This window comes from Protopterus annectens, chromosome 1.part1 (assembly GCF_019279795.1).
Source record: "Protopterus annectens isolate FY-2018-M chromosome 1.part1, PAN1.0, whole genome shotgun sequence".
NCBI lineage: Eukaryota > Metazoa > Chordata > Ceratodontiformes > Protopteridae > Protopterus > Protopterus annectens.
In genome coordinates this window covers 805,275,753-805,303,492 of record NC_056726.1, presented here as the reverse complement: position 1 = coordinate 805,303,492, position 27,740 = coordinate 805,275,753, and the positions used below count along the sequence as shown (strand labels likewise).

The 27,740-nt window shown below is 42.5% G+C and overlaps 1 protein-coding gene across 1 annotated transcript in view; it reads left to right on the top strand.

Annotated features, from left to right (window-relative positions):
- LIG1 (DNA ligase 1) overlaps nucleotides 1-27,740 on the top strand; it is a gene marked incomplete in the record, with an annotated part of 1,422,011 nt that overhangs the window by 1,339,780 nt on the left and 54,491 nt on the right. The window contains 1 exon segment of the mRNA XM_044078332.1: nucleotides 15,839-15,982. Within this exon segment, the coding sequence (XP_043934267.1) occupies nucleotides 15,839-15,982 (144 nt within the window).

The following is a 27,740-nucleotide window of genomic DNA, read 5'->3' as shown; positions in this document are numbered from 1 at the left end:
TAAGAACTTGGTTATATTCAACTGGACGTATAAGAGAATTTAAGTACCTTTTTATGCACTTTTTCTTTTAAAAATACAGTATTTAAATTGATTTAAACTGTGTATGAAGGAGTGTTGAAGGAATTTTTAACTGGTTATTCTGCTCTTCAGTAACTTGAACTAAAAGCTAGTGTTGGCTGAATTTTGTTATTTGCTAGTAATTACAGGTGTGGGGGTAGCCACATTCAGTGATTTCCTGTCCTTGCATATTTAAACTGGTGCATGTGAAATAATTCCTGCTTTAAAACTTCAGCTTGGCAAGCTAAGAACTTGGTTATATTCAACTGGACGTATAAGAGAATTTAAGTACCTTTTTATGCACTTTTTCTTTTAAAAAATACAGTATTTAAATTGATTTAAACTGTGTATGAAGGAGTGTTGAAGGAATTTTTAACTGGTTATTCTGCTCTTCAGTAACTTGAACTAAAAGCTAGTGTTGGCTGAATTTTGTTATTTGCTAGTAATTACAGGTGTGGGGTAGCCACATTCAGTGATTTCCTGTCCTTGCATATTTAAACTGGTGCATGTGAAATAATTCCTGCTTTAAAACTTCAGCTTGGCAAGCTAAGAACTTGGTTATATTCAACTGGACGTTAAGAGAATTTAAGTACCTTTTTATGCACTTTTTCTTTTAAAAATACAGTATTTAAATTGATTTAAACTGTGTATGAAGGAGTGTTGAAGGAATTTTTAACTGGTTATTCTGCTCTTCAGTAACTTGAACTAAAAGCTAGTGTTGGCTGAATTTTGTTATTTGCTAGTAATTACAGGTGTGGGGTAGCCACATTCAGTGATTTCCTGTCCTTGCATATTTAAACTGGTGCATGTGAAATAATTCCTGCTTTAAAACTTCAGCTTGGCAAGCTAAGAACTTGGTTATATTCAACTGGACGTATAAGAGAATTTAAGTACCTTTTATGCACTTTTTCTTTTAAAAATACAGTATTTAAATTGATTTAAACTGTGTATGAAGGAGTGTTGAAGGAATTTTTAACTGGTTATTCTGCTCTTCAGTAACTTGAACTAAAAGCTAGTGTTGGCTGAATTTTGTTATTTGCTAGTAATTACAGGTGTAGGGTAGCGACATTCAGTGATTTCCTGTCCTTGCATATTTAAACTGGTGCATGTGAAATAATTCCTGCTTTAAAACTTCAGCTTGGCAAGCTAAGAACTTGGTTATATTCAACTGGACGTATAAGAGAATTTAAGTACCTTTTATGCACTTTTTCTTTTAAAAATACAGTATTTAAATTGATTTAAACTGTGTATGAAGGAGTGTTGAAGGAATTTTTAACTGGTTATTCTGCTCTTCAGTAACTTGAACTAAAAGCTAGTGTTGGCTGAATTTTGTTATTTGCTAGTAATTACAGGTGTGGGGTAGCCACATTCAGTGATTTCCTGTCCTTGCATATTTAAACTGGTGCATGTGAAATAATTCCTGCTTTAAAACTTCAGCTTGGCAAGCTAAGAACTTGGTTATATTCAACTGGACGTATAAGAGAATTTAAGTACCTCTTTATGCACTTTTTCTTTTAAAAAATACAGTATTTAAATTGATTTAAACTGTGTATGAAGGAGTGTTGAAGGAATTTTTAACTGGTTATTCTGCTCTTCAGTAACTTGAACTAAAAGCTAGTGTTGGCTGAATTTTGTTATTTGCTAGTAATTACAGGTGTGCGGGTAGCCACATTCAGTGATTTCCTGTCCTTGCATATTTAAACTGGTGCATGTGAAATAATTCCTGCTTTAAAACTTCAGCTTGGCAAGCTAAGAACTTGGTTATATTCAACTGGACGTATAAGAGAATTTAAGTACCTTTTTATGCACTTTTTCTTTTAAGAAATACAGTATTTAAATTGATTTAAACTGTGTATGAAGGAGTGTTGAAGGAATTTTTAACTGGTTATTCTGCTCTTCAGTTATTCCCACCCACCCGCCCTGTTTTTGTTTTGGTGTTAATCTTAGTGGCATTGAAACTGCCGGCCCCTCAGCCTGCCTCTGGGCCCATCTCATTTGCTCACTCAACTGAGTGCAGTGAGATCATATTCTGATTTCAGGCACTCCTACTGTGTACAAAGAGAGCATCTGGGAAATAGAAAAAAAAAAAAATTAAGCTTATTTCCTGCCTTTCTTGTTAAGTGGTACAGACTATTTGTAGGCTTCTGAGCCCCCAAGCCCTTCTGTGTTTGAGGGAAGCCTTCTAGCTTGTTTTTTTTTTCTTGTAACTAGCCAGTTTTCTAGTTTCAGCACTCAAATCTGTTTCTTTGATCTCAGCACTTGTTCAGAAAAAAAAAAAAAAAAAAAAAAAAAAAATTTCATCTGCTTTTACTGTACTTGTGTTTTTACCTACTTCTTTTTACTTTTGCATCATCTTAAAATACTCAATTGTATTTATTACTGCTTGGTGTAACTCATTCTAAGCCTTTTGGTTTAAACACTTGGGCTTCGGACCAGTTAGTTGTTTTGCACTGAGAGGTTTGTGGTCTGCACTGTTGTGGCAGAACAGGTAGCTTACATCCTTCTAGGTTGAGAACTGCTGATTGAGGGCTCAGTGTCTGTTATTCTAAAAGTGTATTAATTCTGGTTTAAGCACTTGGGCTTTCAAGCCAGTTATTTTACATTAAGAGGGTTCGTGGTCTGCACTCTTGTGGGAGGAGAGGCTGGACTCTGCCCTTCTGAGCTGGGAATTTCTGGTTAAAGGCTTATAGTGCATGCATATCTGAACTGTTTCTTACTGAAGTTGGTGCGCCTTGTTTGCTGTGGCATAGACTGGATTCGGGCCTGCTGGATCTAGCTTTGTTTGTGTAACTTGAGCACTAATCCAGACATTCTCTAAAGTATTCAATGGTATTTATTACTGCTTGGTTGTAACTTGATTAAAGTGTAGCTATCATTCAAGTCTTTTGGATTAAGCACTTGGGCTTCAGACCAGTTGTTTTACATTAGGAAGGTTTGTGGCAAGCACTGTGGTGGCAGGACAGGTAGCTTTCATCCTTCTAAGTTGGGAACTGCTGATTGAGAGCCCAGTGTCCAAGTGTATTAGTTCTGGTTTAGGCACTTGGGCTTCAGGCCAGTTATTTTACATTAAGAAGGTTCGTGGACTGCACTCTTGTGGGAGAAGAGGCTGGACTCTGCCCTTCTGAGCTGGGAATTTTCTGGTTAAAGGTTTATAGTGCCTGAATATTTGAACTGTATCTTACTGAAATTGGTTCACCTTGTTTGCTCTAGCATAGACTAGATCCAGGCCTACTGAATCTAGCTTTGTTTATATACTTGTTGTTTGTTTGCTTGTTATTTCCTGGAAGCTAATTCACCTAATACGCAACTTCTCAGCTTCTGTGGATCACTAGTGATATCTGCATTGCTTACTGTACTTATTTCCTTGTTTCACTTGAAAGAAAGTTACTGTTTGCCGCTTTTGCATTTAGTTACTTGTATCACATTGCACTCAAGTTACCTGGCACTTGCTCACTAAAGCAATTATATAAGTCAGCACTAAAAATTAAAAGCACTACACCCTCACTCCCCACTGGCCCTTGTTTTCAATTAAGGATTTCCCAATATTATTCTAGCATGTCCAAAGGTCAGTTGTCAATCTCCTCCGGTCCAGCTGGTGAATCTGGGAATCTTGAGGCAATGTTATAACTGCCTCATGTACACAGACAACCCTCTCCTCCTCCCACATAACACAAATACTTGCGAGAGATGCAGCTATTTAGCCAAACTGGAGGCTGAGCTCTCTCAACTCAGGACTGGCAAGACCAGACAGGAGGAGAAGGCAACTACACACACCACAAAACCAGCCTCACATAATGCTACCACTCCACTGAATCAAACACATAAACACACAAAGACATACTCGGAGGCTCTGAGTAATAAACAGCAGAGGCCTCCAAAGCAGACACCCAAACAACTGCTACCTCAAGACACCCCACAAGCAACACATAAACCACAAAAGCAGTGTGCAAAGCAGTCACAGCCCTTAAGGCCAAATACAACACCAAACATACTTGTCATAGGTGACTCCATAGTCAGACACACTGACGTCCCACTCACCAGGCTGAACAAGGAGAGGGTCACAGTAAGCTGCCTATCGGGCGCTAGAATCCGCCACATAACACAAGCACTCGGGTCACTCCACAGCAAGTACAAATATGACACAGTCATTGTCCATGCTGGTGTGAACGACCTGAGACGCACCTCCCTGGACTGCATGAAAAGAGACATAGAGGAGCTCTCTGATTATGTAGCCCAGGCAGGTATGACCCTAACCCTGAGCAGTATCCTTCCTTCACCAAGAATGATGCCACAATATAGAGACAAGATGATCAGCTTTAACAATTGGCTTAATGTCTGGTGTCATTCAAAGGGGATCCAGTGTCTGTCTGCCTGGGATGACATGCTTGACAAGCCACGCTGCTTCGCAAGGGACGGCTTGCACCTGTCACCCTGGGATTCCGGATATTGGCTAAGGCTCTTGCCACCCCATAGTGCCTTTTTAGGCAAGGCTCAAATTCTAAACCTACCACCCTAGAAAACAAAAATGGGAAGAAATTGAGGGTAATGCTGCTCAATGCCAGAAGTCTAAATCTCAAAATGCACGCACTCGAGGCCCTTCTCAGTATGGAGAACATCGATGTCTGTGCTGTAACTGAAACCTGGTTCAAGGCTCCTGAGAGCACCCCGGCACTATTAGGTTTTACCTCATATCATGCGTTCCGGCCCCAAAACCCGGACCACTCCACAAAAGGAGGGGGTGTATCCATATTCATAAAGGATACTCACACCTCCAGGTTGGTGGCAACGCATGAAGCTTCGGAACCCATCCAGGTGCAACTAACAATAGGCAAAACTGCTCTACAAATTGTAGCATGCTACAGGCCACCCTCTCAAACTCAGGAACCCCACACAGCCTTCCTGAAGACACTGGAGGGTATAAATGTATCTCCAAACACCATCATATTGGGTGACTTCAACTACCCGAATATAGACTGGGAACATTACTCAAGCCCTAACTTTCTAGCCCAACGGTTCCTGGAGTTCATAAATTCAAATGCCATGGAACAGCTAGTCACTGTTCCCACGAGAGGAGAAAATATACTAGATCTCATTGTCACAAACATGGGGACAAAATGCTCCACACCGAAGTATATCCCTCATTGGTGAGATCTGATCATAAACTAATCTCACTGGAAATCCACATCCCGCCCCACCCCAAACAAAAGACCATAGTGAAGAACTTCTCTAAAGCAAACTTCACACTACTCAAGACTGGTGTGGTATCCTTCAAGGCCCCTGAGTCAGAGGAAACCACAACCCAAGCTGCGGAAGCCCTTACAAATGCCTTCTATGAACACCTCCAGGACTGCATGGATCAGGCAATCCCAAATAAAACCAAGACTCTTTCCACAAAGGGCAAACGTCCAGTCTGGTGGACCCCAGCCATTAACAAACTTTACAATAAGAGGAGAAAGCTATTACATGATAGAACAAAATCCATAAAAGGGAAGTCACCCTGATCATTATTAGTAAAAAATACGAGCACTCATAAAATCAACTAAGGCCAATTTTGAGAGAAAAATTGCCATGGATTCAAAGGACAATCATAAGGCCTTTTTCAGCTATGTTAGGAACCTGGGTGGAAACTCACAGATATGCTCAGAATTAGTCCAAAATGATACAAAAATCACTGAACCCACAGACATTGCCAACATACTGGCAGACAGGTTCAGTGCAAACTTCACCCCTCTCCCCTAAAGGAAAGATAACTATCCCAGCCCGGTGTAGCCCCCCGCACATCTCCAATGCCCCGGTGCAAGCTGCTCTCTCTAAAGCTAAAACACAGCATCAATGGGACCGGATGGTGTCCCCGGATGTGTGCTACACGAGCTAAATGAGGAATTAAACCCGCACATAAGGCAGCTGTTTAATCTCAGCCTTACCACAGGATACGTGCCCAAGGAGTGGCGACGGCAACTGTGGTCCCACTCCACAAAGGTGGCCTCACGGACCCTGGTAATTACCGCCCATAAGCTTAACAAGTCTAGTCTGCAAAGCTATGGAGAGGATCATAATGGAGCTCATAAACAAAGATATAGGGACTTGCAGACATTGGACCCGACCCAGTTTGGCTTTGTCAAGGGAAGATCATGCCTTTTGAACTTGGTCGACTTCTTCAAATAGTCACCAAGGCCATTGATGAGGAAAGGCAGTCCATACAGCCTACCTTGACCTTGCAAAGGCTTTCGACACAATACCCCACTCGGTATTGTAGAAAAACTTACCAGCTTAAATGTAAACCCATATGTCACAAGATGGGTTGCAAACTGGCTTAAGGACAGAACCCACAGGGTTAGAGTTGCTGGCGCTGTGTCAGACTCCAAGCCGGTCACAAGTGGTGTCCCACAGGGCTCGGTCCTTGGCCCCTATTGTTTGGCATCTACTTCTCAGAAGTACAGGCCAACATGGGAGGACTTTGGCTGACAAAGTTTGCAGATGACTGCAAACTGGGCCATAGTGGAAAGTGCATCGGACACTGATATCCTTCAGAAGGGACTCACGGAAACAGATAGCTGGTGCCAGAGCCATGGCCTGAAGTTAAACGCCAAAAATGTATAGTCATACCCTTCGGGAAAAACAAGGTAACCCCAAGCTACCATATAGGTGGCAATCCACTAAGCACAGAAGAGGTTATCAGGGACCTGGGGACCCAGGTTGACAGTGGCCTTTCTTTGACACTCACATTGCTAAAGTGGTTAGAAAGACCTTCTACATTGCCCACCTGATCATGAAGGGATTCACATCGAGATCTAGTGAGGTCATTGTTCCCTGTACTCTTCACTTATCAGACCAATGATAGAGTACAATGCCCCATTCGGGATGTATCTCACCCGACATCTGCAGCAATTGGAGAGACCCCAAAAGTTCCTCACCAAAAGGATAAAGGGACTCCAAAATCTGTCATATGCTGCCAGATTGAAGAAACTCCAGCTCTATTCAGTCGCATACCGCCTGCTCAGAGGTGACATGTGCCTGACATACAAGGCCATGTCCAACCCGAATTAATGGACATGCTCCACCTCAAAAATCCAAATCCACCAAAACCACTAGAGCAAGCGACTTAAACCTTAGCACGGATATAAATAGGACGTGCTGGAGGGATAGATTTATCACTCAGAGACTCCCTATGCTGTGGAATAAAATCCCGGTCCATGTGAGGCAGAGCACCTCGCTGACTCTGTTCAAGAGAAATCTAGACCTGTGGATGGGAGATCGTAGGTTTACCCCGGGAATCATCTCTGGGTCACTGCTGGACAGAGGCACAACAAACTAATGGGCACAGTATTTTTTCATATAAGGGGTGGCGTAAGCCACAATAATTTGGGCTAGGCTTATAAATGCCTTAGGGCAGATAGCCTAGTATAAACCTATGAACCTATGAAAGGTGTTAGTATGTCTAGGGTTTCTACGTTTAGCTGATTTTTTTAAATAGTAAAGCTACTCCTCCTTCTTTTTTAGTAATGCGATCCTTACGCAGAATAGTGTAACCTGGAGCTAGAATTTCATTGTTAGAAATGTCTGGTTTAAGCCAAGTTTCAGTTAATAATACTAAGTCCGGTGAATATAAAGAAAGTGTAGCATGCAGGTCATGGACTTTTTTGCAAATGCTTCTAACATTCGTTTCGAGTATGATCAGGTCATTAGCTTTACTGGGAAGCAGGAAAGTGTTGAGGTAGATTATTGTTAGAAATATGGATTTTGTTATCAGATGGGTTGGGGTTAGGATGTACGTCTCCACTGAGACTTAATCTGGATGCTGTTTCCACTTTGGTTCTTACAAGGTTAACTACATACTTGTCATACTTAGTGGATAGTTTCTTCTTATAGTGTGAAGATAGAATAGGTTTTAGGCTATGAGGATACATGTTAGTGTGTAGGAGAGATGGGGTGATGGAGGGGAGTGATGGGTAAAGATGACATGGTATATGTGGTTGCAGTGGCATGATGAGGTGGTGTGTCTGGTAGATTATGGTATGAAGTAATGCAAGTACATCAGATTGTGAAGAAATATGTAGCTAGATCATGTTTATTAATGAAGAGAGTGTTGCTGTAGTTAGCTTTGAATGATATATTGCAGGGGTTAGGGAGGTATGATTGCTAGAAGGCTAATATGGGAGTGGTGTAGTGATGTAGTGAGAAAGACGCAGTGTGACTGGATGCAGGTGTGTTAGGGGGTGGGGTTTATACAGTATGGGGGTAGAGTAGGGGAGTGGAGCGATTCCAAGCGAAGCGGGTTGAGCAGACCCAGGAGGTAAGCGGCACTTAAAAAACAATCAGTAAGATATTCAAACCTCAAAACCTGACTTCATTTAATTATTGCTTTTCGTCCCCTCTTCTTTAATATACCTACTCCTGTCACTCTGGCTTGACTATTCCCTCCCGTAGCCTATCTGTCTCCTGCTACTCTCACCCTTTCTCCATTCTACTCTCACCCTGAAGCTAACTTAATTTTTTTTAAGTAAATTCTGTATTTACAATGATACTTAGGTGCTATTTGAAAGTATTCTATTTAGGTGTTATTTGAAAGTATTCTATTTAGGTGTTATTTGAAAGTATTCTGTTATTACACTGATTGTACTACTACCTTTCGACATACTGTTTTGTGTGTTAACATGTCATTGTATGTAATTAATATGGAGCTTTTCTCCTCTGGCCTCCACTGAAAATGGGCTCTTAAAGGTCCAGTGGACTTTCCCAGTAAACAAATGCTATAAATATTATGTATGGAGGGAAATGGGCAATGTAGGGTAGTCTGTGTTAGGTATTGTAACTAGCTTAAGGTCACAGAGTAGGTTTGTTTAATTCAAATGGCTAAGAAAAAACTAATTTATTGTGTTAAGCAGAAAATAGTGGAGGTACTGAGGGGAAAAAACTGTATTAAATTAGGCTGATGACCTAGAGATGGGGGGGGGGGGGGTGTACCTTGCTGCTGAGCTTAGCAACGTGCAGCCAGACTAGTGAAACAGCTAATAATACAACCAACCTACTTTTTTACTCACTTATAAGCACTGTAAGGAGAGAGATGCTGAAGGCAATTTGCATGCGACTGTAGTTCTAGTAGTGTCCAGCTTCAGTTGCAGGCAGTAACAGAGCACTGGGCTATGTGTAGAGGACAGAGTAATAGCCATTAGGAAGAAGAGAGGATAAGGCACAGTAATTAATGAGGGTTAAACTGAAGGATTCAATCAACATATAAGGTATTAAGTAGAGAGAAGTAAAACTGTTGCAGTACACGTTAATCTAGTAGGTCTTCAGTATTGAGGCGACCAGCTTTTTAGCTAGGTATGCCATTTTTACAACTACATTAACAATGACTGCTCATAATGGTGTCATTCTTGCGACTCAAAGAATACTCTGCTAATTTTAAACTACAGCTATGCTTAACTATTTTAGGCATAAGGAACCATTTTAAAACAAGCCATAGGGCAGAATAAGCCAAATGCATCCAAGGCAAACACACAGACACTGTACAGACCACGGTTATGCTGTTTTTACACTAGTTCTACAGACAAAGGTATAAAGAGACCTTGTGCAGCATAAGACTGTTCGTTTATCAGGGCAATTCACTACATACAATAAAATAACACAATATATAACTGCTCACTGTTTGCAAGGCAGATACTTGCATGCAGTGGACGAACTCTAGGTAGTCCATGTAACAGTGCTAATACGGTAGTTGCATACAAACTAGGAAAGCAACCCCTGAGAGACAGTTGCGACAGTAATATAAAAATGTTATGTACTGTTTTTTATTAATATAGCTTTTCCTGGTAATGCTTGGTTACTGCTGTTTTGCTCTCTTTCTTGGTAAATGTACCAGTTTGATGCATGCTTTACTTAGTATTTTATTTAGTTTTATACCTTCCACCTACAGTTCTAAATAAATTCATAAAATGTGTTAAGAGTATTGGAACCAAAGTATGAATCTGAAAGCCCATGTTAACTGTAGTGTGGAAGAGCATTAAGTCAGTCTTTCACTGCCTGAAGAGGGTTGAAGTTGCTGTCTGCCAGAAGTACATTTGTTTGCACTTGGATCGATTTGATCTTCGGCTGTTTAGGTGTGCGAGTAGTAGTCACATTTTATATATATATATATATATATATATATATATATATATATATATATATATATAAATATGTATGTATGTGTGTGTGTGTATCAAATCACCAACTTCTCTAAATGTATAGTGAAAGAGAAAGCATCTTATGCAGTATAGCAGATGTTGTGCATGGAAATATTCCTAAAACCCTTTGGGTGTCCTTTCATGTTAATGAGACCATATGTTATTGCCAATTGCCAGACACAGTTTTGTGGATCATCACAGAAAGCAGTAAATGTTCTAGTATGTTAATATTGGAATTTTCTAGCTAGTACTTACACTGTCTGTTTTTCTGCTAGTCTATCTTGACAGTTGGTACTTACACTCCTACTCTCAATATTAATGCCTTTGTCTACCTGTTTGTTTCCCTGTTGGTTAATGTGGCTTTTGTAGCACTTGTATTGGTTAGCTAGTATACTGGATAAACAAAGAATGTCCTATTCCCATGTTGCAGTATTCATAACCTTAGGGAGTTGCTGCCTGCAGCACCGGGACATCTGGTCATCAGCACGTACTCAACTCAGAACTTTTCTACCACAGCGAGATTCAGATGTCCGACCGCCAGTTCAGAAATCCGGCGTTTGCTCGACATCGGCCATCCGATTTTCGATTATGGTTTCCGGCTGTCTGCACTGAGATAAGTACCCTTGTGGGATTTTTCTTTGTTTCTTTGCCTTTTTTCAGACGTACATGTCTTCTACTAAGGGATAGTGTGCTTTGGTAGGCAAATCCCATATAAGGACACACACGAGTAGTGTTTATTTTGTCTGGGGGGAGGCACATGATTGCAAAGCCTGTAACATCTGCCAATCCTTAGTTCTGAAAACCCTTAGAAGCCATTTGGCAGCTTTAAAACTTTATTTAGAAAATCAGTGCCTCTGACATTTGGCATCCAGAATGGAAGGTGGAGCAGGTCCCGCCGAGGAGCCACCAAGAAAGTTAGGCCTGACACCCAAGATGTGCCTAGTTGTCCGGTGAGATCCTCGAGGTGAGTATCAGCCCAGGATCGCTCTGGGTGTCCTGTATTGCGCAGCAACCAGGAAGCAAAATGGAAGCTGGTTCTGCAGATTCCCAGAGTACGTCCGCTGAGGTTTTTCAACCATCAGAACCTGATGGTGAGGGGAAAACCACAGTTCATGGCTTCGGAGGGCCCTGCTTCTACTTCAGCCTTGTCATCCACTATAACGTCAGCTGCTAGGCTCACTTCTGCTCCCTCCACTCCTTTAAAAAGGAAGCAAAAGGAGAAGCACAGTTGAAAAGACCCTAATCCACCCTGGGAGACCTTCTCCCAGACTCTCCTCAAAACTCCCATGACACACACAAACTGTAGAAGTAACACAAATGAAGGCAAAAGGCAAACTGATCCTCTCCCAAGTATTTATTTAGCAGTTTCGTTTATAAAATACAAACTTCCTCAGAATAAAAACTTAAAAACATGAACTATCATGGCCAACTCATTTGTATATGCACTAAAAATCATGTGATAAAACTTGCCTCAGTTTGAAACCAGCATTTAAAGATATATTACATCTGCAGTTAGTAACACATGCATTTTTATATACATTCATTACTAAGCTACACAAACACATATTTACTTATAATATTGCTAAGATAACTAAAAATGCCTCTACTCAATAAATTCTTATATATGTAAATAAGTAAATGCATATGTGACTCTAGCTATAATGCTATCTACAACATGTATAATGTACAAAAATGCTGACTTTAAAACAGTGTATGCCCCATGAACATAATTATACATAGATAGCAATCTTAGCTTTCGGTCTCAAAACAGGACTGATAGAAACCACACCATTTGGTCCTGGATAACTTGTTGCGTTGGTTTGCAGTTGCCATTTGAGTTCCTTAAATTCCAAAAAATCATCTATAGGGACCCCCTCTTTCACCTATATCAACATGATCTATAATAACATTTAAAATGATGGTCTGCAAGTTGGATTATATGTTCAGCTAAGGCATTCTTAGAGTCTTTTTACTGATGTATTGATGTTGATATATTCTGGTTTTATAGCTGTTTTTTGTCTTACCTATGTAAAAACATGGGCATTTTTGACAAATACTCATATAAATAACCAGTTTGCAGTTACAATTATCTCTTTTTCAGCCTTATTGCACCAAATTGAGCTAAGTGGATTTCATTATGCTCTAATATATAGATGCCTTTTTTGACTAGAGATGACTTTGAAAGCTAAGTTTGCTATCTAGGTATAATTATGTTCATGGGGCATACATTATCTTAGCAATATTATATGTAAGTATGTGTTTGTGTAGTTTAGCAGTGTGGAAATATGCAATGAATGCATATGAAAATGCATGTGTTACTAACTGCAGATGTAATATATCTTTAAATGCTGGTTTCACACTGAGGCAAGTTTTATCACATGATTTTTAGTGCGTATATAAATGAGTTGGCCACGATGGTTCAAGTTTTTAAGTCTTTTATTCTGAGGATATTTGCATATTATATACAAAAGCACTAAATAAATACTTGGGAGTGGATCGGTTTGCCTTTTGCCTTCATTTGTGTTACTTCTCCCAGACTCTGTTCAAAGCCTTTCAGGTTCGTCAGACCCAGATCCCCAGGCAGGCCCACCAGTTGTTCCTCGGGTACTGTCTAAGGAGGAGGAGTCCTCCAGCGTAACCAGGATGCACATGAGGAAGTTTCAGTGGGTCTTGAGAAACTCTTGGAGCCAGCACTCTCATTCCTTAGAAACAAACTTCCTCTTTTTCCCTGTTTAAAAAGGGAACTCTCCTGGTAGATTGCCACCATTACCCTCAGTCAAGGGGTACCCTTGCAGATCCCTCCACCCAAGTAGCATCTGTACATAGACGTGTCAGATTTAAGTTGGAGAGCCACTCTACACCATGTCTACAACCAGCACAAAGTTCAGGGGGAGTGGTCCATTCAAGAAAGGAAGGACCACATCAACCTAAAAGAGCTAAAGGCCCTATCCTTAGCTATGCAGGCCTTTTGAAGAGATCCTTCTGCCAGATACGTTGAAGGTCATCATAGACAACATGACAGTCCTGTGGTATATAAACAAGCAAGGAAGAACAAAATCTTACTCCCTCTGCAGTCTTGGCTATACAGATATGGTCCCTGGCAGCAGCACTTCAAATTCACTTGCAGGCAGTTTACATCCCATCAGAAGAAAGTGGGATGTTAGACACCCTGAGCAGAACCTTAACACTCTCCCATGAATGGATGCTTCACAGGGAGATATTTCAGGACCTAATTCACAGGTGGGTTATTCCTCAGGCAGATCTGTTTGCCTTCTCCCAGAACAAACAGATGCACCTCCTTTGCACAAGGCTTCCCCATCCACAAGCATGGAGGGTGGACGCCTTCTCCTTTTCATGGGAGGGAATGTTCCTTTATGGCTTCCCTCCATTTCCTCTGATTCACAAAGTCCTCCTGAAAATACAGAAGGACAAACCAAAAATCCTGCTGGTCACTCCCTTCTGGCCAAGACAGCATTGGATTCCCCTACCCTACCTTTTAGCCCAGGGCAATCACCACAGGTTACCTCACTGCTTCGACCTACTCAAATAAGACAGGGGATCCCTTATTCACCCCCACCTACTCAATCTCAAACTGACACCGTGGGTGATAGAGTTCTGATCCCCTTTAGGTACCTCTACTCAGAGGACGTACTCAATGTCCTGCAGGAGGCCAGGAAACCAAGTACCAGGAGAAACTATTAAAGTGGAAAAGATTCTCCCATTGTTGCCTCAAGAGAAAACGGGACCCATTTCTAGTTTCTGTTCCACTGGTCCTTTCCTACCTGTGTGAGTTACTACATTTGGGGCTGACCTACTCCTCATTAAAAGTACACCTCTCTGCTATTTCTGCTTGGTTTTCCTTGACTCCATCTGTAGCTTCCACGTTAGAAGTCAAGTTGTTCCTAAAAGGGGTCCATCACATAAGACCTCCTCGTAAGCCTGTTCCTCCTCCTTGGGACTTTAACTTTGTGCCGGAAAAGCTTACATTTGCCCCTTTTGAGACAGTCCACTCATCCTCCCTCAAATTCTGTATATGAAAAACAGTTTTGTTAATGGCCCTTACTTCTGCCAGGAGAGTCTCTGAGATCCAAGCCCTTTTGGCCTCTCCTCCCTATCTTATTTTTTATCAGGATAGGGTTTGTCTCAGAACTAACCCTGCATTCATTGCCTAAAGTAGTTAATGAAATTTCCCTAAACCAGACCATTAATCTACCTGTCTTACCTCAAGCCACAGAACTCCTCAGAAGGGGCTTTGCATTCCCTGGATGTTCATAGGCAACTGAAGTTCTACTTGCATAAGACAAAACCAGTCAGACAGTCTGACCAGCTTTTTGTCTCCTTCCATCCCAGAGCCCTTGGCAAGGCAGTGTCTAAACATACAGTTGCCTTTTGCTATTCCTTTCATGGAAAACAACTGAGTTCACCTCTCAAGGCCCATTCCACCAGAGCAGCTTCCTCCTCAGCAGCTTTCTTCAAGGGTGTTGATAGGCTGCAACGTGGTCTTCTATACATACCTTTACCAAGCATTATAAATGGGATCTGATCTCCAGGGCTAGAGCAGGGTTTGCTAAGTCTATCCTGCAGAGTCCCATTGATTCTGCTCCCCCACCTACCTCCCATGCAACGTCCTAGAGAGCTGTGGTACTCTCCTTAAGGTTATGAATACTACATCATGAGAATAGAAGGACATAGAATAGTTGTGTAAGAACTTAACATAACCATAGATGTCTTTCTCTTACATGTTGCAGTATTCAATCCCACCCACTCCCTCTTTTTTTTGGACATATTTATTGCACTGTTTTGGTGTGCCTGGGGAACTTAAGCTTGGGGTCTTTCCTCCTGCTCCTGGGGTCTCTCTCTGTATGCGGCAGCCAGTTTCTGAGTTGGGTACGTGCAGAAGTCACATATACAGCCAACGTCAGTTTATGGCCCTTGCATGCAATGGCACACATACCCCTGCTTCTAAAACTTTGGTATACTGGGCGGCTGTCTGGTGCTGCAGGCAGCACCTCCTTAAGGTTATGAATACTGCAGCATGGAAGAGGACATCTATGGTTATGGTAAGTTCTTACACAACTATTCTTTCATTGTTTTGCTCTGTCATCCATTGATTTTTTCTGTCACTGAGACATTTTGCCAATGTGACCATTAACCAATGTTCATTAAGCATCTCCATGTGTGTCATCTTATAACTCGGTTGTACTGTTGTTTCAGTATTGTCTGTGCATAATTATATCACGTTCTACTGTGTTATTTGATTGCTGTATTCTGTTTTTCACTGGTTGCCTCATGAGCCAAGTCATGGTTGAAAAGAGTATGATGTCAAACCATTGACCTGGTTAACATGTAAAAGATAAACATGAGTCAATTATGTTTGTTACATTTTTCGACGTACTGGCTATTTTGTCTCCAGAATTTGCTGCTAGTACCATTTGTTTATATTCCTGATTAACCCATCTTTTTCTGTTTTGACTGTGTTGAATCACAACCACAGAATGACCATTGTGATTGTTTCATATGAAAAAGTGAAGAAAGTTTATCTGCTTTGTTGCTACACTCTTCCATCAGGTCTTGCATCAGCCTTTGCCTATATATGTATTGTTTTTTTATTGAAGGATCATCTGATTGAGAAGCCTCGGGCATACTATCGCTGGGACAGTTCATCAGAACCTGATCACTGGTTTGATACAGTCCAGGTGTGGGAAGTGAAATGTGCAGATCTCTCCATCTCGCCTGTACATAAGGCAGCTGTTGGGCTGGTAAGTTGTTACAGCTAGCAGTCTTATTAATCAGACATCATGTGTGTGTGTGTGTGTGTGTGTGTGTGTGTGTGTGTGTGTGTGTGTGTTTGTGGGTGTGTGTCTGTCTAAGAGTACGAGCAATGGTTCTAAAGAAAATGGGTCACTTTACAAAGATGAATTCATAGCTAAAGATAATTGTTTTATCTCTGTATTGACTTTTGTGTGTTTGGGTCTTGGTCCACTGTGGGCTTTCTCTGGTTTCAGTTTCCTCTCCCAAGCCATGATGAAATGCAACTCGAACTGGGGATTGGCTGCTTGACCAATCTGTAATTCATCTCCCACAACTGAAGGTTATTCAGCTAATGGGTGACCTAACATTGTGCATGTTATTTGATTGGTCCTAGATTTCTTTGTTAACCAGGTGTAGAGCACTGACCCCAACTGACTGTTTTTAGATTCACCAGTAGCACTGTCTGGCTAAGTGATTGGTGCAAAGTTACACAGTAGGCAAAGGAAGACTGAGGGAATCAAACCCTGGAATACACAGGAAAAAGCTTGTTAATTTGAAGTAGTTGACAGATATCTACCAGGTTGGTATTTACTTCATTCAGAATTTGGCAAAATTTCAGAAAATACCACAGAGATGCCATCTGAAATGTAATACGATACCTGTAAGCTTGCTCATTCTTGATGCCCCTATGTGATTTTGGCATTTGTATTTTTATTCTTGTTTGTAAAGTTATGCATTTTATGCTTAAGCATCTTAGTAGGTGTCTGTTAGATAACAACCAGGACTGGCAGTAGCATTGTTAGTATTGTCTCAGAAGTGCATGACGTTTAAGTGCCATAAGTGAGAGAGGTTCAGCCTGTCTACTAGGCATCAGAGGTCGGAAGTATTACTAGCCCACTTCATAAAGATGGGTAGTTGAAAACTCTTGAGATTGAGACAAACACATGGATGGGTTTTCCTTACAGTACCAGACCCATGTTTGTGTGCTTATCCATGTGGTGATACTCTGAGGCCAGGTCCCGACCCAATCCCTCTTATAACTTCTTTGTTCAGCCAGTTCCTCCTCACATCCAGCCTGAGCATCAGAGGAGGATATTGGGGTTGGGGGAAGTGCACATTTGGCTTCCACCCTGGGAAGGGTATATTCTAAAATTCTGTAAGTGCCCTATCTTCATAATGATCAACTGGAGCCCTGGATGGGCTGACTTTATCCCAGACACTGGCCTATTGTGTCATTCAGTTAATTATTAGGGCTACTCCTAGGACGTGCCCCCACAGGCCTGTGCAGGACAGCAGACCCTGCTTAAAGAGAATCCATGTCTGCCTTAGAATAGGGCTGACATCTCAAGCCGTCAGTACCAGACATATGTTTGAAGTGTAGTGGGCTTAAATCTTGAGTACAGGAGTGCATCACTAAGGAGTACTTTTTGAAACCCATGCCAGTCTTTGCCCTTGCTTCTTCCCACACACAACTGTTTTTTTGCTAGCACCCCAGCTTCTGTAGTCATTTTCTGATCACCTGTCTGTTAGATGCTCACCCCTGGTGAACCTCATGCCTCTGGGTAGTTGGGTATTATGGTATTCCGTGAACACACAATCCATTGAGAATCCTGTAGACATGGTCTCCAAGACAAATATTAACAGTTTCACCACCTTCCATATCTCTTGTAGGTGACCTCTCCTTTATGGATGCCCTTGAGCAGATGATGAACAGCTTAGACTTGCCTCTGGTTCTGTCCCTTTATCTTTAAGCGTTTCCGGGGAAGAAGCTTGAAGAGGTAATGGTCACCCCCCCCCCCATTCTTGGAGTCAGTCATGGATACTGTAACAGCAACTTGGAGGCATCCTGATTCCACCCCGTCAGCCCCCCAAAAGGCAGATGTTGTTTTCACAAGATGCTGCCTGTGCAGGCAGATAAGCTCTGTAAAGCATCCCACTGAGGACTCCTCTGTGATCTCTTCACTGCAGCATAGGTGTCCAAGGCAGCAGTATTTCTGCCACTGCTACCAGACAAGGATTTATGAACTTTGAACAGATGTTGCAAGCAGATTTGATTCTCTAGCTTGTTGGTGGAGCTCAAGGCACCAAATGACTCATCTCACTTCCCAGTTGCAGGCCCTCCTATTGACAATAAGCACTGGAGAAGCTTAATGACCTTCTAAAGACATGGCTTGAGGAGGACCCTCACAGCACCCTGTTTGTACCTTCATATTGAGATACTGTGTGTCCTGTTATACTTTTAATTGTGCTTAGAGTCAAAAGTTCAGGTGAGTACTCCCACATGATGACATATCTGAGATTGCCATCCCTGAAGCACAAGCTCAAAAGCAGAATACTCTTGTCATTTAATGGGTAGTTTCTTTGGCTAGCCTGCCATAGTGTTTGCTTGTGATCTCCTGAAGAAGTAGTAGGCTGTCTTCTCTCTTGAGTGGCTTTAAAGAACATTCTAATGCACATTCCACCTCTTTCTCTGGTAGATCCAACTATTTCTCAAAGTGGAAAAAACCTTAGTGTCATACAAGGAAGGCCTTTGTGCATTACATAATGTTGCATTTTCCACTGACAGCATTGAAGACCGGTCTCTATAGTGTCATCTGTGGTCTGAGACTACCTTCAGGGGAAAGTTCTCCACAATTGTCCCAGCTAAGAGAACCATCACAAGGGATCAGCGTGGGTCCTAGACATCACCTTTTACCAATTTTAAGTTCTTGGGTCCCCCTTAGAAGGGACTTCACTGGTGGATTAGTCAATTTCAATGAAGTTTAGATGGGTTCAGACATAGGGTCTATAAATGTAAACTAATGTTAAAGGAGGGATGGGGATTTCACTCCTGATTCTTCCCATTTCCAGATGGCTCAGTTTCCATCTCCTTTCGAAACTTACTGACTTCAGACAACACATTTGTTTCATCTAATTTCAGGTGGTCACCCTACTGATCATACCCTTACTTTTATACTGTGTATATACATATTATATGTATTCTACATTATACTGGGCCTGGAGAGAGTCAGTGGATGTAATGAATGTCTTTTGGCATGCCAGTATCTGTGTTCCACACAGCAGGCTCCTTAGCTTGGAGCCTAGTGGTAGTCTCTTAAACCAGTGAAACACAACGTGTATGTTCATAGGTAACTACCAGGTAATCAGTCTGAAGGCCCATTGTACATCTAGCCAGTAGCTCATGCAAGGTGCACCATTGTGGCGCCTAGGATGGCCACAGATTGCAAAGTTATTTTTATTTAATTCTTTGGAACAAGTATGTTGTTTTTTTTGCTGGATGTTTTTTTTTTCTTTAGACTCTGTAGATGTGTGTTTTATGGTGAACCTCTATGTGGTTCAGTAGTTTGAAGATTCTAAGCTCCATTGTTTGCTTGCCATTGCACTACTGCTTTTGTTGCTTCTGGACTATTTTTATTTATTTTTATTCTGGTGCCATGACTGCTGTTTCAATATGAATAGTCTTGCATTTTAATGGTTGGAGCTGCTGAGGCTGTTGATTATTTTGCAGATGATATTTGTGAGCAGTTTCAACGTCTCTCTGACTGATCTTGCAGCCCAATTCAAGAAGCTGATAAGTTTTATCATGCTGAAAATATTAATTTCCACTTATAATACAGATGAATATGGAGAATTTCATCGCTGTGATTGTTGTCACCATTAATTGTGGGTTGAACTGGTTGACTAACAATCTGTGGCTGATTTTTCAAATCATAACTGCTTTATTGAAGTAGTTTTGTTTTCTGGATACTTTTGTTTCATGCCTTGGGAATTTATTTCATTTTTATTAGAGTTGCTCTTGGAATTATTTTTATGAACTTGAAATATCAGTTTGGATATATGTCTTATATTCTTTCATTTAAATTTGTATTTCTGTGTTTCATCCTTGGATTAAATTTGTTTGAGATGCAATCTTGGTTTTGCATTATATTTTTCTAATGCACTTCCTTGTTTATATCACTGTACTTTGTTGTAATTTGTAAAGTGGCTTGAGAAATAAGCAACAAAATAAAACTGAAGTTGAGTTTGGGTTGGCATCACTTTCACTACAAAGTTTTGTAATTTGAACTTTCTTCAGCATTCAGAATATTCACCATAATCTTTGCTATGGTGGCTGAAGTCTTTGCATCACAAGAGTATCCTGATGTTCCCATACCTGTACTCCAGATATGGGGCTTTCCTCTGGATGCAGTCCCTTGGGATCATAGTAAGTTGGATGAAGTTTTCTCTAATGCCTGCTCAGAAGTCCTTCTAGACAGAGCTGGACGGTCTCCAGTTTCATTAATTCCTGCCTTTGGGGAGGAATTAAGAGGATAATGGCTTTGTCCTAGCCCTAGCCCAAGCGAAAAAGCAGTGCTAAGTCTTGACTCTCGCCTTTGCTGTACCTTTGGGTTGATGTCTGTCGTGATCTTCATGGTACCATTATAATGCCTGCTGAGAATGCGGTTCTTGCAGTGGACTGTGAAGTGGTAGTGGCGTTAGAGCCTCCATGCAGTTATGGAACTTTTGTTGTCATACTTGGTATCCCGTAAAGTGTAAAAAATGTGATTGCTGCATGAAGACTGGCCCCATATCAACTGGAGAACTCAGGATGGTGTTACAGATTATGAAGGCCTTAGAGACACTGCTGCTTTTGCAGCCTTATCTCATCCAATCAGACAATCAACCCATTTTGTGTTATCTAAAACCAGGTAATATGAAGCTGTGTATGTCACTGTGCAGAGAGGCAGTACTCATCTAGCACTGGGACATTGACAGTGGCATCCTTCTCTTACCTGTTACACACCCAGTAAGGTAAATGAGCTACTAGGTCCTCTGAGTGAATCCTCCATGCCTCACCTGGAACACCGAATTCAAAGGCAGCGCCTCCTCATTCTCATCAAGAGGTGAGGAACTCTAGAGAGATTGACCTGTTTGCTAGTTTGGAGAACACGGTCCTTCCCCTCACCTTCCCTTTTAGCAGAGCAAGGTCAGGTAGTGGATAATGCACCCTCTCTCCCTCAGCATGGCAGTTTCATTTACACCATCCTACTAATCCTTCTGAATCAACTACTGATCACAAAGTCGAAAGAAGAAAAATTAACTCATTCTTATCACCTCTTTATAACTGAGTATGGTGGGTCTTTGAAGCTTTGAGGTCCCTAATCCATACAATAAGTCATTACAATTTTAGCTAAGGCAGTCCGCAAGGCTGGATAGGGGGGTAGTAAGCATGCTTCACCTCTGGCACTGGCTCTGGATTTAAACATACCCTTGTTTATTCTGCTGCACTTGCTGGTGGGGTGTGGGTCTCTAAGGTGATTGAGACTGCCAGGAAGTCATTTACTTAGTAGGACAATAACTACAGATGGAAAGAAGGTCTTATTTTGTGCTTAATGGGATTCAGTACCTCCCCATTCTTGTGTGTGTGTGTGTGTGTGTGTGTATATATATATATATATATATATATATATATATATATATATATATATATATATATATTGGTGCATCAGCAAGATTTAGGCCATAGTTTTTCCAAATTCATGTGCACATCATTTTTATTTTTTTTTATGCACATCATAATATTGTGTTTGGCAGAATTGTGACCCAGTGCTTGCTTGTTTATGCAGTTTCTTAAAGAAATGCTATACCTTGATGTTCATCGTGTTACCCTGCTGCAGTCATTACACTTGGGTTATCCTGTCGTCAGGCGGTCTCGCAGTCGGCCGGATTTCCAAAGTCTTGGTCCGATGTCTGTTGCAGTCGCCTCATCCCTGACGTCAGCGCGCCAGGGGTACATATATTGCAACCAATGCCATTTTCTTCAGTCTTTCTTGCGGAGCGGTGCCCGAAGCAGAAGCAGTTCGCAAGTGCCGGTTGGCCGACTCCTGAGATTTTCGAATTTGAATTTCAGACCGAAGTCCTTCTATAAAGCTAAGTACCCAGTTGGGGAAACTTTTCTTGCCTCAGACCGATGTCAGAAAAAGTTAACAATTGTATTTCTTGTGGGAAGCAAATACCTCATAAGGATTTTCATTCTTATTGCATACCTTGCCTAGGCCCTGACCATGGTGTCACTTCTTGTCGTTTTTGTGCTAGATTTAATAAACGTACTATTAAAAGACGATTTGATTTCGCACGACACTTTTTTGGCAGAAAATTTAATTATAACATGCCGTCGGAGCTTCTGACTACCAGCGTGCACAAAAAGCGCAGGGATAAGGATCGACAGCCCAGGCCTAAGCCCGATTCCGAGGCCTCTGTTGATCCGGTCTCCGGTTCTCCAGTTATCAGCGAGGCTCCGACGCAGCCTCTGACTACCGCAGTTCAAGAAACCGAGACTGCTACAGTTATTTTGATGGAATGTACTAGGCCGACGCAACCTTTTACTTCAGGCCCTACCGACGATTTACCTTCCAAGGACGTCGGTGCTTCTGAAACGCCATCGGTTTCTGACGGCGTTTTCAGACCGACGACTCTTACAGTCAAAACGTTTTCCAAGTCGAAGACCCCTTCCAAACTGAAAAAGGCTTCACTTCAGTCTCCTGTTCAAGGCCCTATGCCTAAGAAACAGATGCTCAAGATGGCTGAAGATTTGATTTCTCTTATCAGGGGTTCTCAGCCTCCTCCTGACTAAAGGCCTAGACTAGAGGAAGAATCTGCTTCCTCTGATCAACTGTCTATTTCTTCGGATTCCTCTCAGGACCAAGACTATTCCTTCTCTCCTTATGAAGATTCTGATGCTGAGGACTCTATTCCCTCAGCTTCCCCTCCAGAAGATTACTTTTTTGGGGAAACTTTACACACTATGAGGGAACATTTTCACTGGGAAGGTCAGGATTACTCTACTCTGATTCCAAGAAAAGGCTCAGAGAGTTCCTTTTACTCCCCCAACGCAGACCTCTAGCCATCCCTCCTGTTTTGGACATTGTGGATGATGCCTATTTAGAATCCAGTTTCAACCCTGACTCTCTGCCTCCTGCTCCGGCCAAGCCTGACAGATACTACAGAGTACCTGATTCCCACAAATTTCTTTACAAAAGCCCAGTAGCTGACCCAGAGACTATCTCCCAGGGTCCTAAAGGGGCTAAGGCTTCCATGGCTAAAAATCCAGTACCTTCTGAAAGGGATTCAAGAGCACTAGACAGATGGGGGAAAAAGGTTTACACCTCAGCCACTTTAGCTATGAGAGCTCTAAACTGTCAATTTCATATGCTTCAGTATCAGCAATTTCTGATCTCTCAGTTAAAACAAAACATAACCACCCTCCCACAACAATCTGAACTGAAAGAAGTACAGGATTTGTTGCACGCCACCGAGCAGGTAGGGAAACATACCTTGCAATGTGGGTTTGATTCTTTAGAGGCCTCCTGCAGAGCTGCTGTCACTGGATCAGTTATACGTAGGCATGCCTGGTTAAAGGAACAAAGTCTGCCTGATCATGTTAAAGCAAAACTACTAGATGCTCCCTTACAGCAGGATGTTCTTTTTGGTGTTAAAGCAGAAGAAGTTTTAAAGAAAATGGAAGATAAGGCAAAATCTATGCAGACAGTCAAAGATTTCCTACAAGTACAACCCCCTTGCTTCAACAGAAACTGGCCAACAAAAAATTGGTCCTTTCAGCCACTGACAGGCCTCAGAGGGGTAAATACAGACGCCCAAGGGGCAGAGGACAACCACAAGCTCAGTATAAACCTCGCCAATGGGACACTCCAACCCAGAAGGGAGGAGAAGACAGGTCTCAACCCACCAGAAGACAAACTCAATGACTTGCACCTCAGCTGGCCAAACAAAACTCTTTTGTCAGCCCCCCTGGGGGGAAAGCTAGCACTATTTCCAGACAACTGGCACATGGTCACAAAGGACAAATGGGTACTAGACATAATTTTACAAGGATACAGATTCCACTTTCACACCTTGCCAATAAAGAGGAATGCCAGACCTGCCACAAAATCAAAGGGCAGAGGCTCAAAAACAAATTACAGCTCTCATGGACATGAGAGCCATTCAAAGGGTACTAACTCAAGAGCAAGGACAAGGATTTTACTCAAGACTCTTCCTAGTACCCAGAAAAGAAAATGCTTGGAGACTTCTGGACCTTTCAATTCTAAACACTTACTTACAGGTTCCCAAATTCAAGATGCTAACACTACAGCAGCTACTTCCCATGTTGGGCAAGGAAGCATGGCTGGTAACGTTGGACCTCAAGGAGGCATACCTGCATGTCCCTATCAGACAAAGTTGCAGAAGATACCTCTGTTTCATTGCAGGTTCAACCCATTATCAATTCTCTGCACTGCCCTTTGGCTTATCTACTGTGCCCAGAGTATTCACGAAATGCCTGGAACCAGTAATTGCATACTGCAGACAAAGAGGAATTCAAATATATCCATATCTGGACGACTGCCTCATTTAAGCAGAAAGAAAAGGCATTCTCTTACAACATCTGGCTTTTGTGAAGCAACTACTGAATTGTCTGGGGTACACGGTAAACGAAAAGAAGTCAAAACTAGTACCCTCACAAAAAATTACATTCCTGGGTGCCAGCTTGGACACAACGGCCAGAAGGCTTATCTTACACCAGACAAGCAATTACTACTTACTCAATATTTCAAAACAATGGCAACAAAGACCCAATTAACTGCAAGAAAAATTCTGCAGGCTTTGGGCTTCATGGCATCTTGCATTCTGATACCATTTGCAAAACTGCATATGAGGAAATTACAGTGGTACCTAAAAAGCGTATGGTCTCAACACAGCCACAGCTTGGACACAGTGATATCTCTCATTCCCTGCCTTCAGCAGGAATTTCTATGGTGGGCACAGGCATGTCACCTTAACAAGGGTCAGCCTTTCACCTTGCCCAACCCAGGCAAACTATCACAACAGATGCTTCAGACTATGCCTGGGGGGCACACATGGCAGGGCAATGCATTCAAGGCCTATGGGACTGCAGAACAAAGAAAACTGCACATAAATCAAAAAGAGATGCTAGCTGTATAGAAAGCTCTGACAGCCTTCAAGGACCTACTACAGCCTGGACAACTTGCAATAAAGACGGGCAACACCACAGTAATGTGGTACATAAACAAGGGGGCACACATTCCTACCCTCTTTGCAGGCAAGCAATAATCTTATGGAACACAGCTCTGGCCTCCCAAGTCCAGTTACAAGCTCAATTCCTGCCAGGACAGAAAAACACATTGGCAGATGACCTAAGCAGAAACATCAAAGATCCCCACGAGTGGAAGCTAGACCCACAAATATTTACAATGATAACTCAAAGATGGGGCCTACCAAATATAGACCTGTTTGCCAGCCCTCAAAACTACCAGCTGACAAAATTTTGTACAAGGACATTCCACCATCAAGCTTGGAAAATGGCAGTGGAACCTTTCCTCATTTTTCATCAAGACAGAGTTTCTCTACGAACTAATCCTTCCTTCATGCCTAAGGTGGTTTCCAGTGTAGCTCTAAATCAAACCATCCACCTACCCACTTTCTACCCAAATCCACAGAACAAAGGTGAGAGACTCCTGCATTCCTTGGACATTCACAGGCAGCTTCGTTACTACTTGGACAAAACTAAGACTTTCAGAAAAACTGACCAGCTCTTTGTTTCCTATGCTACAAGCCTCTCAAGGGAAGGCCATATCCAAGCAAACCATTTCTAAATGGATAGGCCGCTGCATCCGATTCTGCTACACCCATCATGGGAAACCAGTTCCTCCTACCATTAGATCCCACTCTACCAGGGCAACAGCTACCTCTACAGCCTTTCTCAGGGGGGTTCCTACCAAGGAAATCTTAGAAGCTGCAACTTGGAGTTCAGTGCACACCTTCACCAAACACTATCACTTACCTCTTTTATTCTAAGTCCAGGGCAGGCTTCGCCACTGCAGTTTTGCAGGGCCTCATTGCCTCCACTAATCCTCTGTGATGCCTCCACCCTACCTTAGTTTTGGGACTCAACCCAAGTGTAATGACTGCAGCAGGGTAACACGATGAACATAGTACAGTTTTGTACCTACCATAAATGTAGATGTTCGAGTGTTCACCCTGCTGCAGTCCAGGTTACCCTCCCTCCAACCTCTCTGATCTACTGGCTAATCCTCTGCTATGCCTTACTGATGTATTTGCTTATAGCTGAAGGGATTTTGTGTTTGTACAGTGTTCACACCATTTGGTACTGATTTGGATCACCTTTTTGGGGGCACCTGACATCTGCGGCAAGAAAAACTGAAGAAAATGGCGTCGGTTGCAATATATGTACCCCTGGCGCGCTGACATCAGGGATGAGGCGACTGCAACCGACGTCGGACCAAGACTTTGGAAATCCGGCCGACTGCGGGACCGCCTGACGACAAGATAACCCAAGTGTAATGACTGCAGCAAGGTGAACACTCGAACATCTACATTTATGGTAGGTACAAAACTCTACTATGTTAAGTTGTCAATCTCGCCTTCATTCTTGCTGGATGGGTTCGGAGCCAATCCTCGGCTCCGACTCGGCACTTGCTAAGCTTGAGAACTCCTTTTACCAGCTCGAGGCAACCCTATATCCCATGATGCAAGGCGAGACTACCTCAGATCTCGTTTGCCGCTTCGCGAAGAGGTCTCTTTTTTGCCAGCTCAGGTGAGTTTGATATTTCAAACAGATTATTCAAGGGTTTTCCCTCCCTTTTTCTCTTGTATTTCTTAGTACTTAGATAGGGTGGGCTCTAGTATAGAATACACACTATTTACCTTTTTTGGTTAGAATTAAAAGTTAAAGTTTTTTTCCAGTTAGGCATAAGCCTCCCTGTTCTTTAATCCCTGTCAGTGTGCGTGTGTTTTGGGATTAATTGTGTGACTTGTTCAGTGTGTGTGTTGTTGTGTTTCTTAGACTATGTCTAGGGAAGGAAAGGTCTCAGGCTTCAAGAAGTGTGACTCGTGCTGTCAGAAGATGTCTCTGACAGACGGTCACACTTCTTGTGTTTACTGCCTGGGGCCTTTACACCTGCAGGACTCCTGTGCCATATGCCATTCTTTTAGCCAGAGAGTCCTGCAGGAGAGGAGGAACAAGTTGATCCTCCGTGGCTTATTAAAGCCAGAAGGTTCACCGACAAAGACTGGGTCGGGTAAACCTTCCAAGCCACCTAAGGTTCAGGCTACAGTGGTTAAGCCTTCCCCGGTGGCTCCGACTCCTTCGGAGTCGAGATCGGCTCCGGCTGGAGCCGATCTTTCTTCCTCTGATGTGGTAGTGTCGGTTCCTACTGGCTCCGACACTCAGTCTCCAGTTGCCTTGTCGGCACCAGCTGGTGCCGACGTGTTATCCAGTATCGGAGCCGAAAAGTCTTCGGCTCCATCTGGAAACCAGAGGACGTCGGCTCCAATGGCTTCGTCCAAGAAGAGATCTCGGTCCCCTTCTTTGGAGTCGATTCACTCGGCTCCGAGGTCTCCTCTTTTATCGGAACGGAGTCATCGGAGCCGATCTTCGAGATCTTCCAGGCTGTCTGACCACGATTTAGAGAGGGTGGTAAGCAGGCTGTTGAAGTCACAGGCACTAGCCCAAATGCTCCATAGCCCGTCTCAGCAGACTTCGGCTATTGCTCTTCCCCTTGAACTTCCTCCTCTGACTCTCCTCCAGAGTTTGGAGCCAGAGCTTCTCGGGACAGTGACCATGTCGGCGCCGGAGCCGATACATCCCCTTTTGGCTCCGTCGTCTTCGGCTCCGATCTCCTCCATGAGACCTTCCTTGGAGGGATCCGGTCGTCGAGTTTCCCTTGTCGGCTCTGAGGGGGCTAGTGG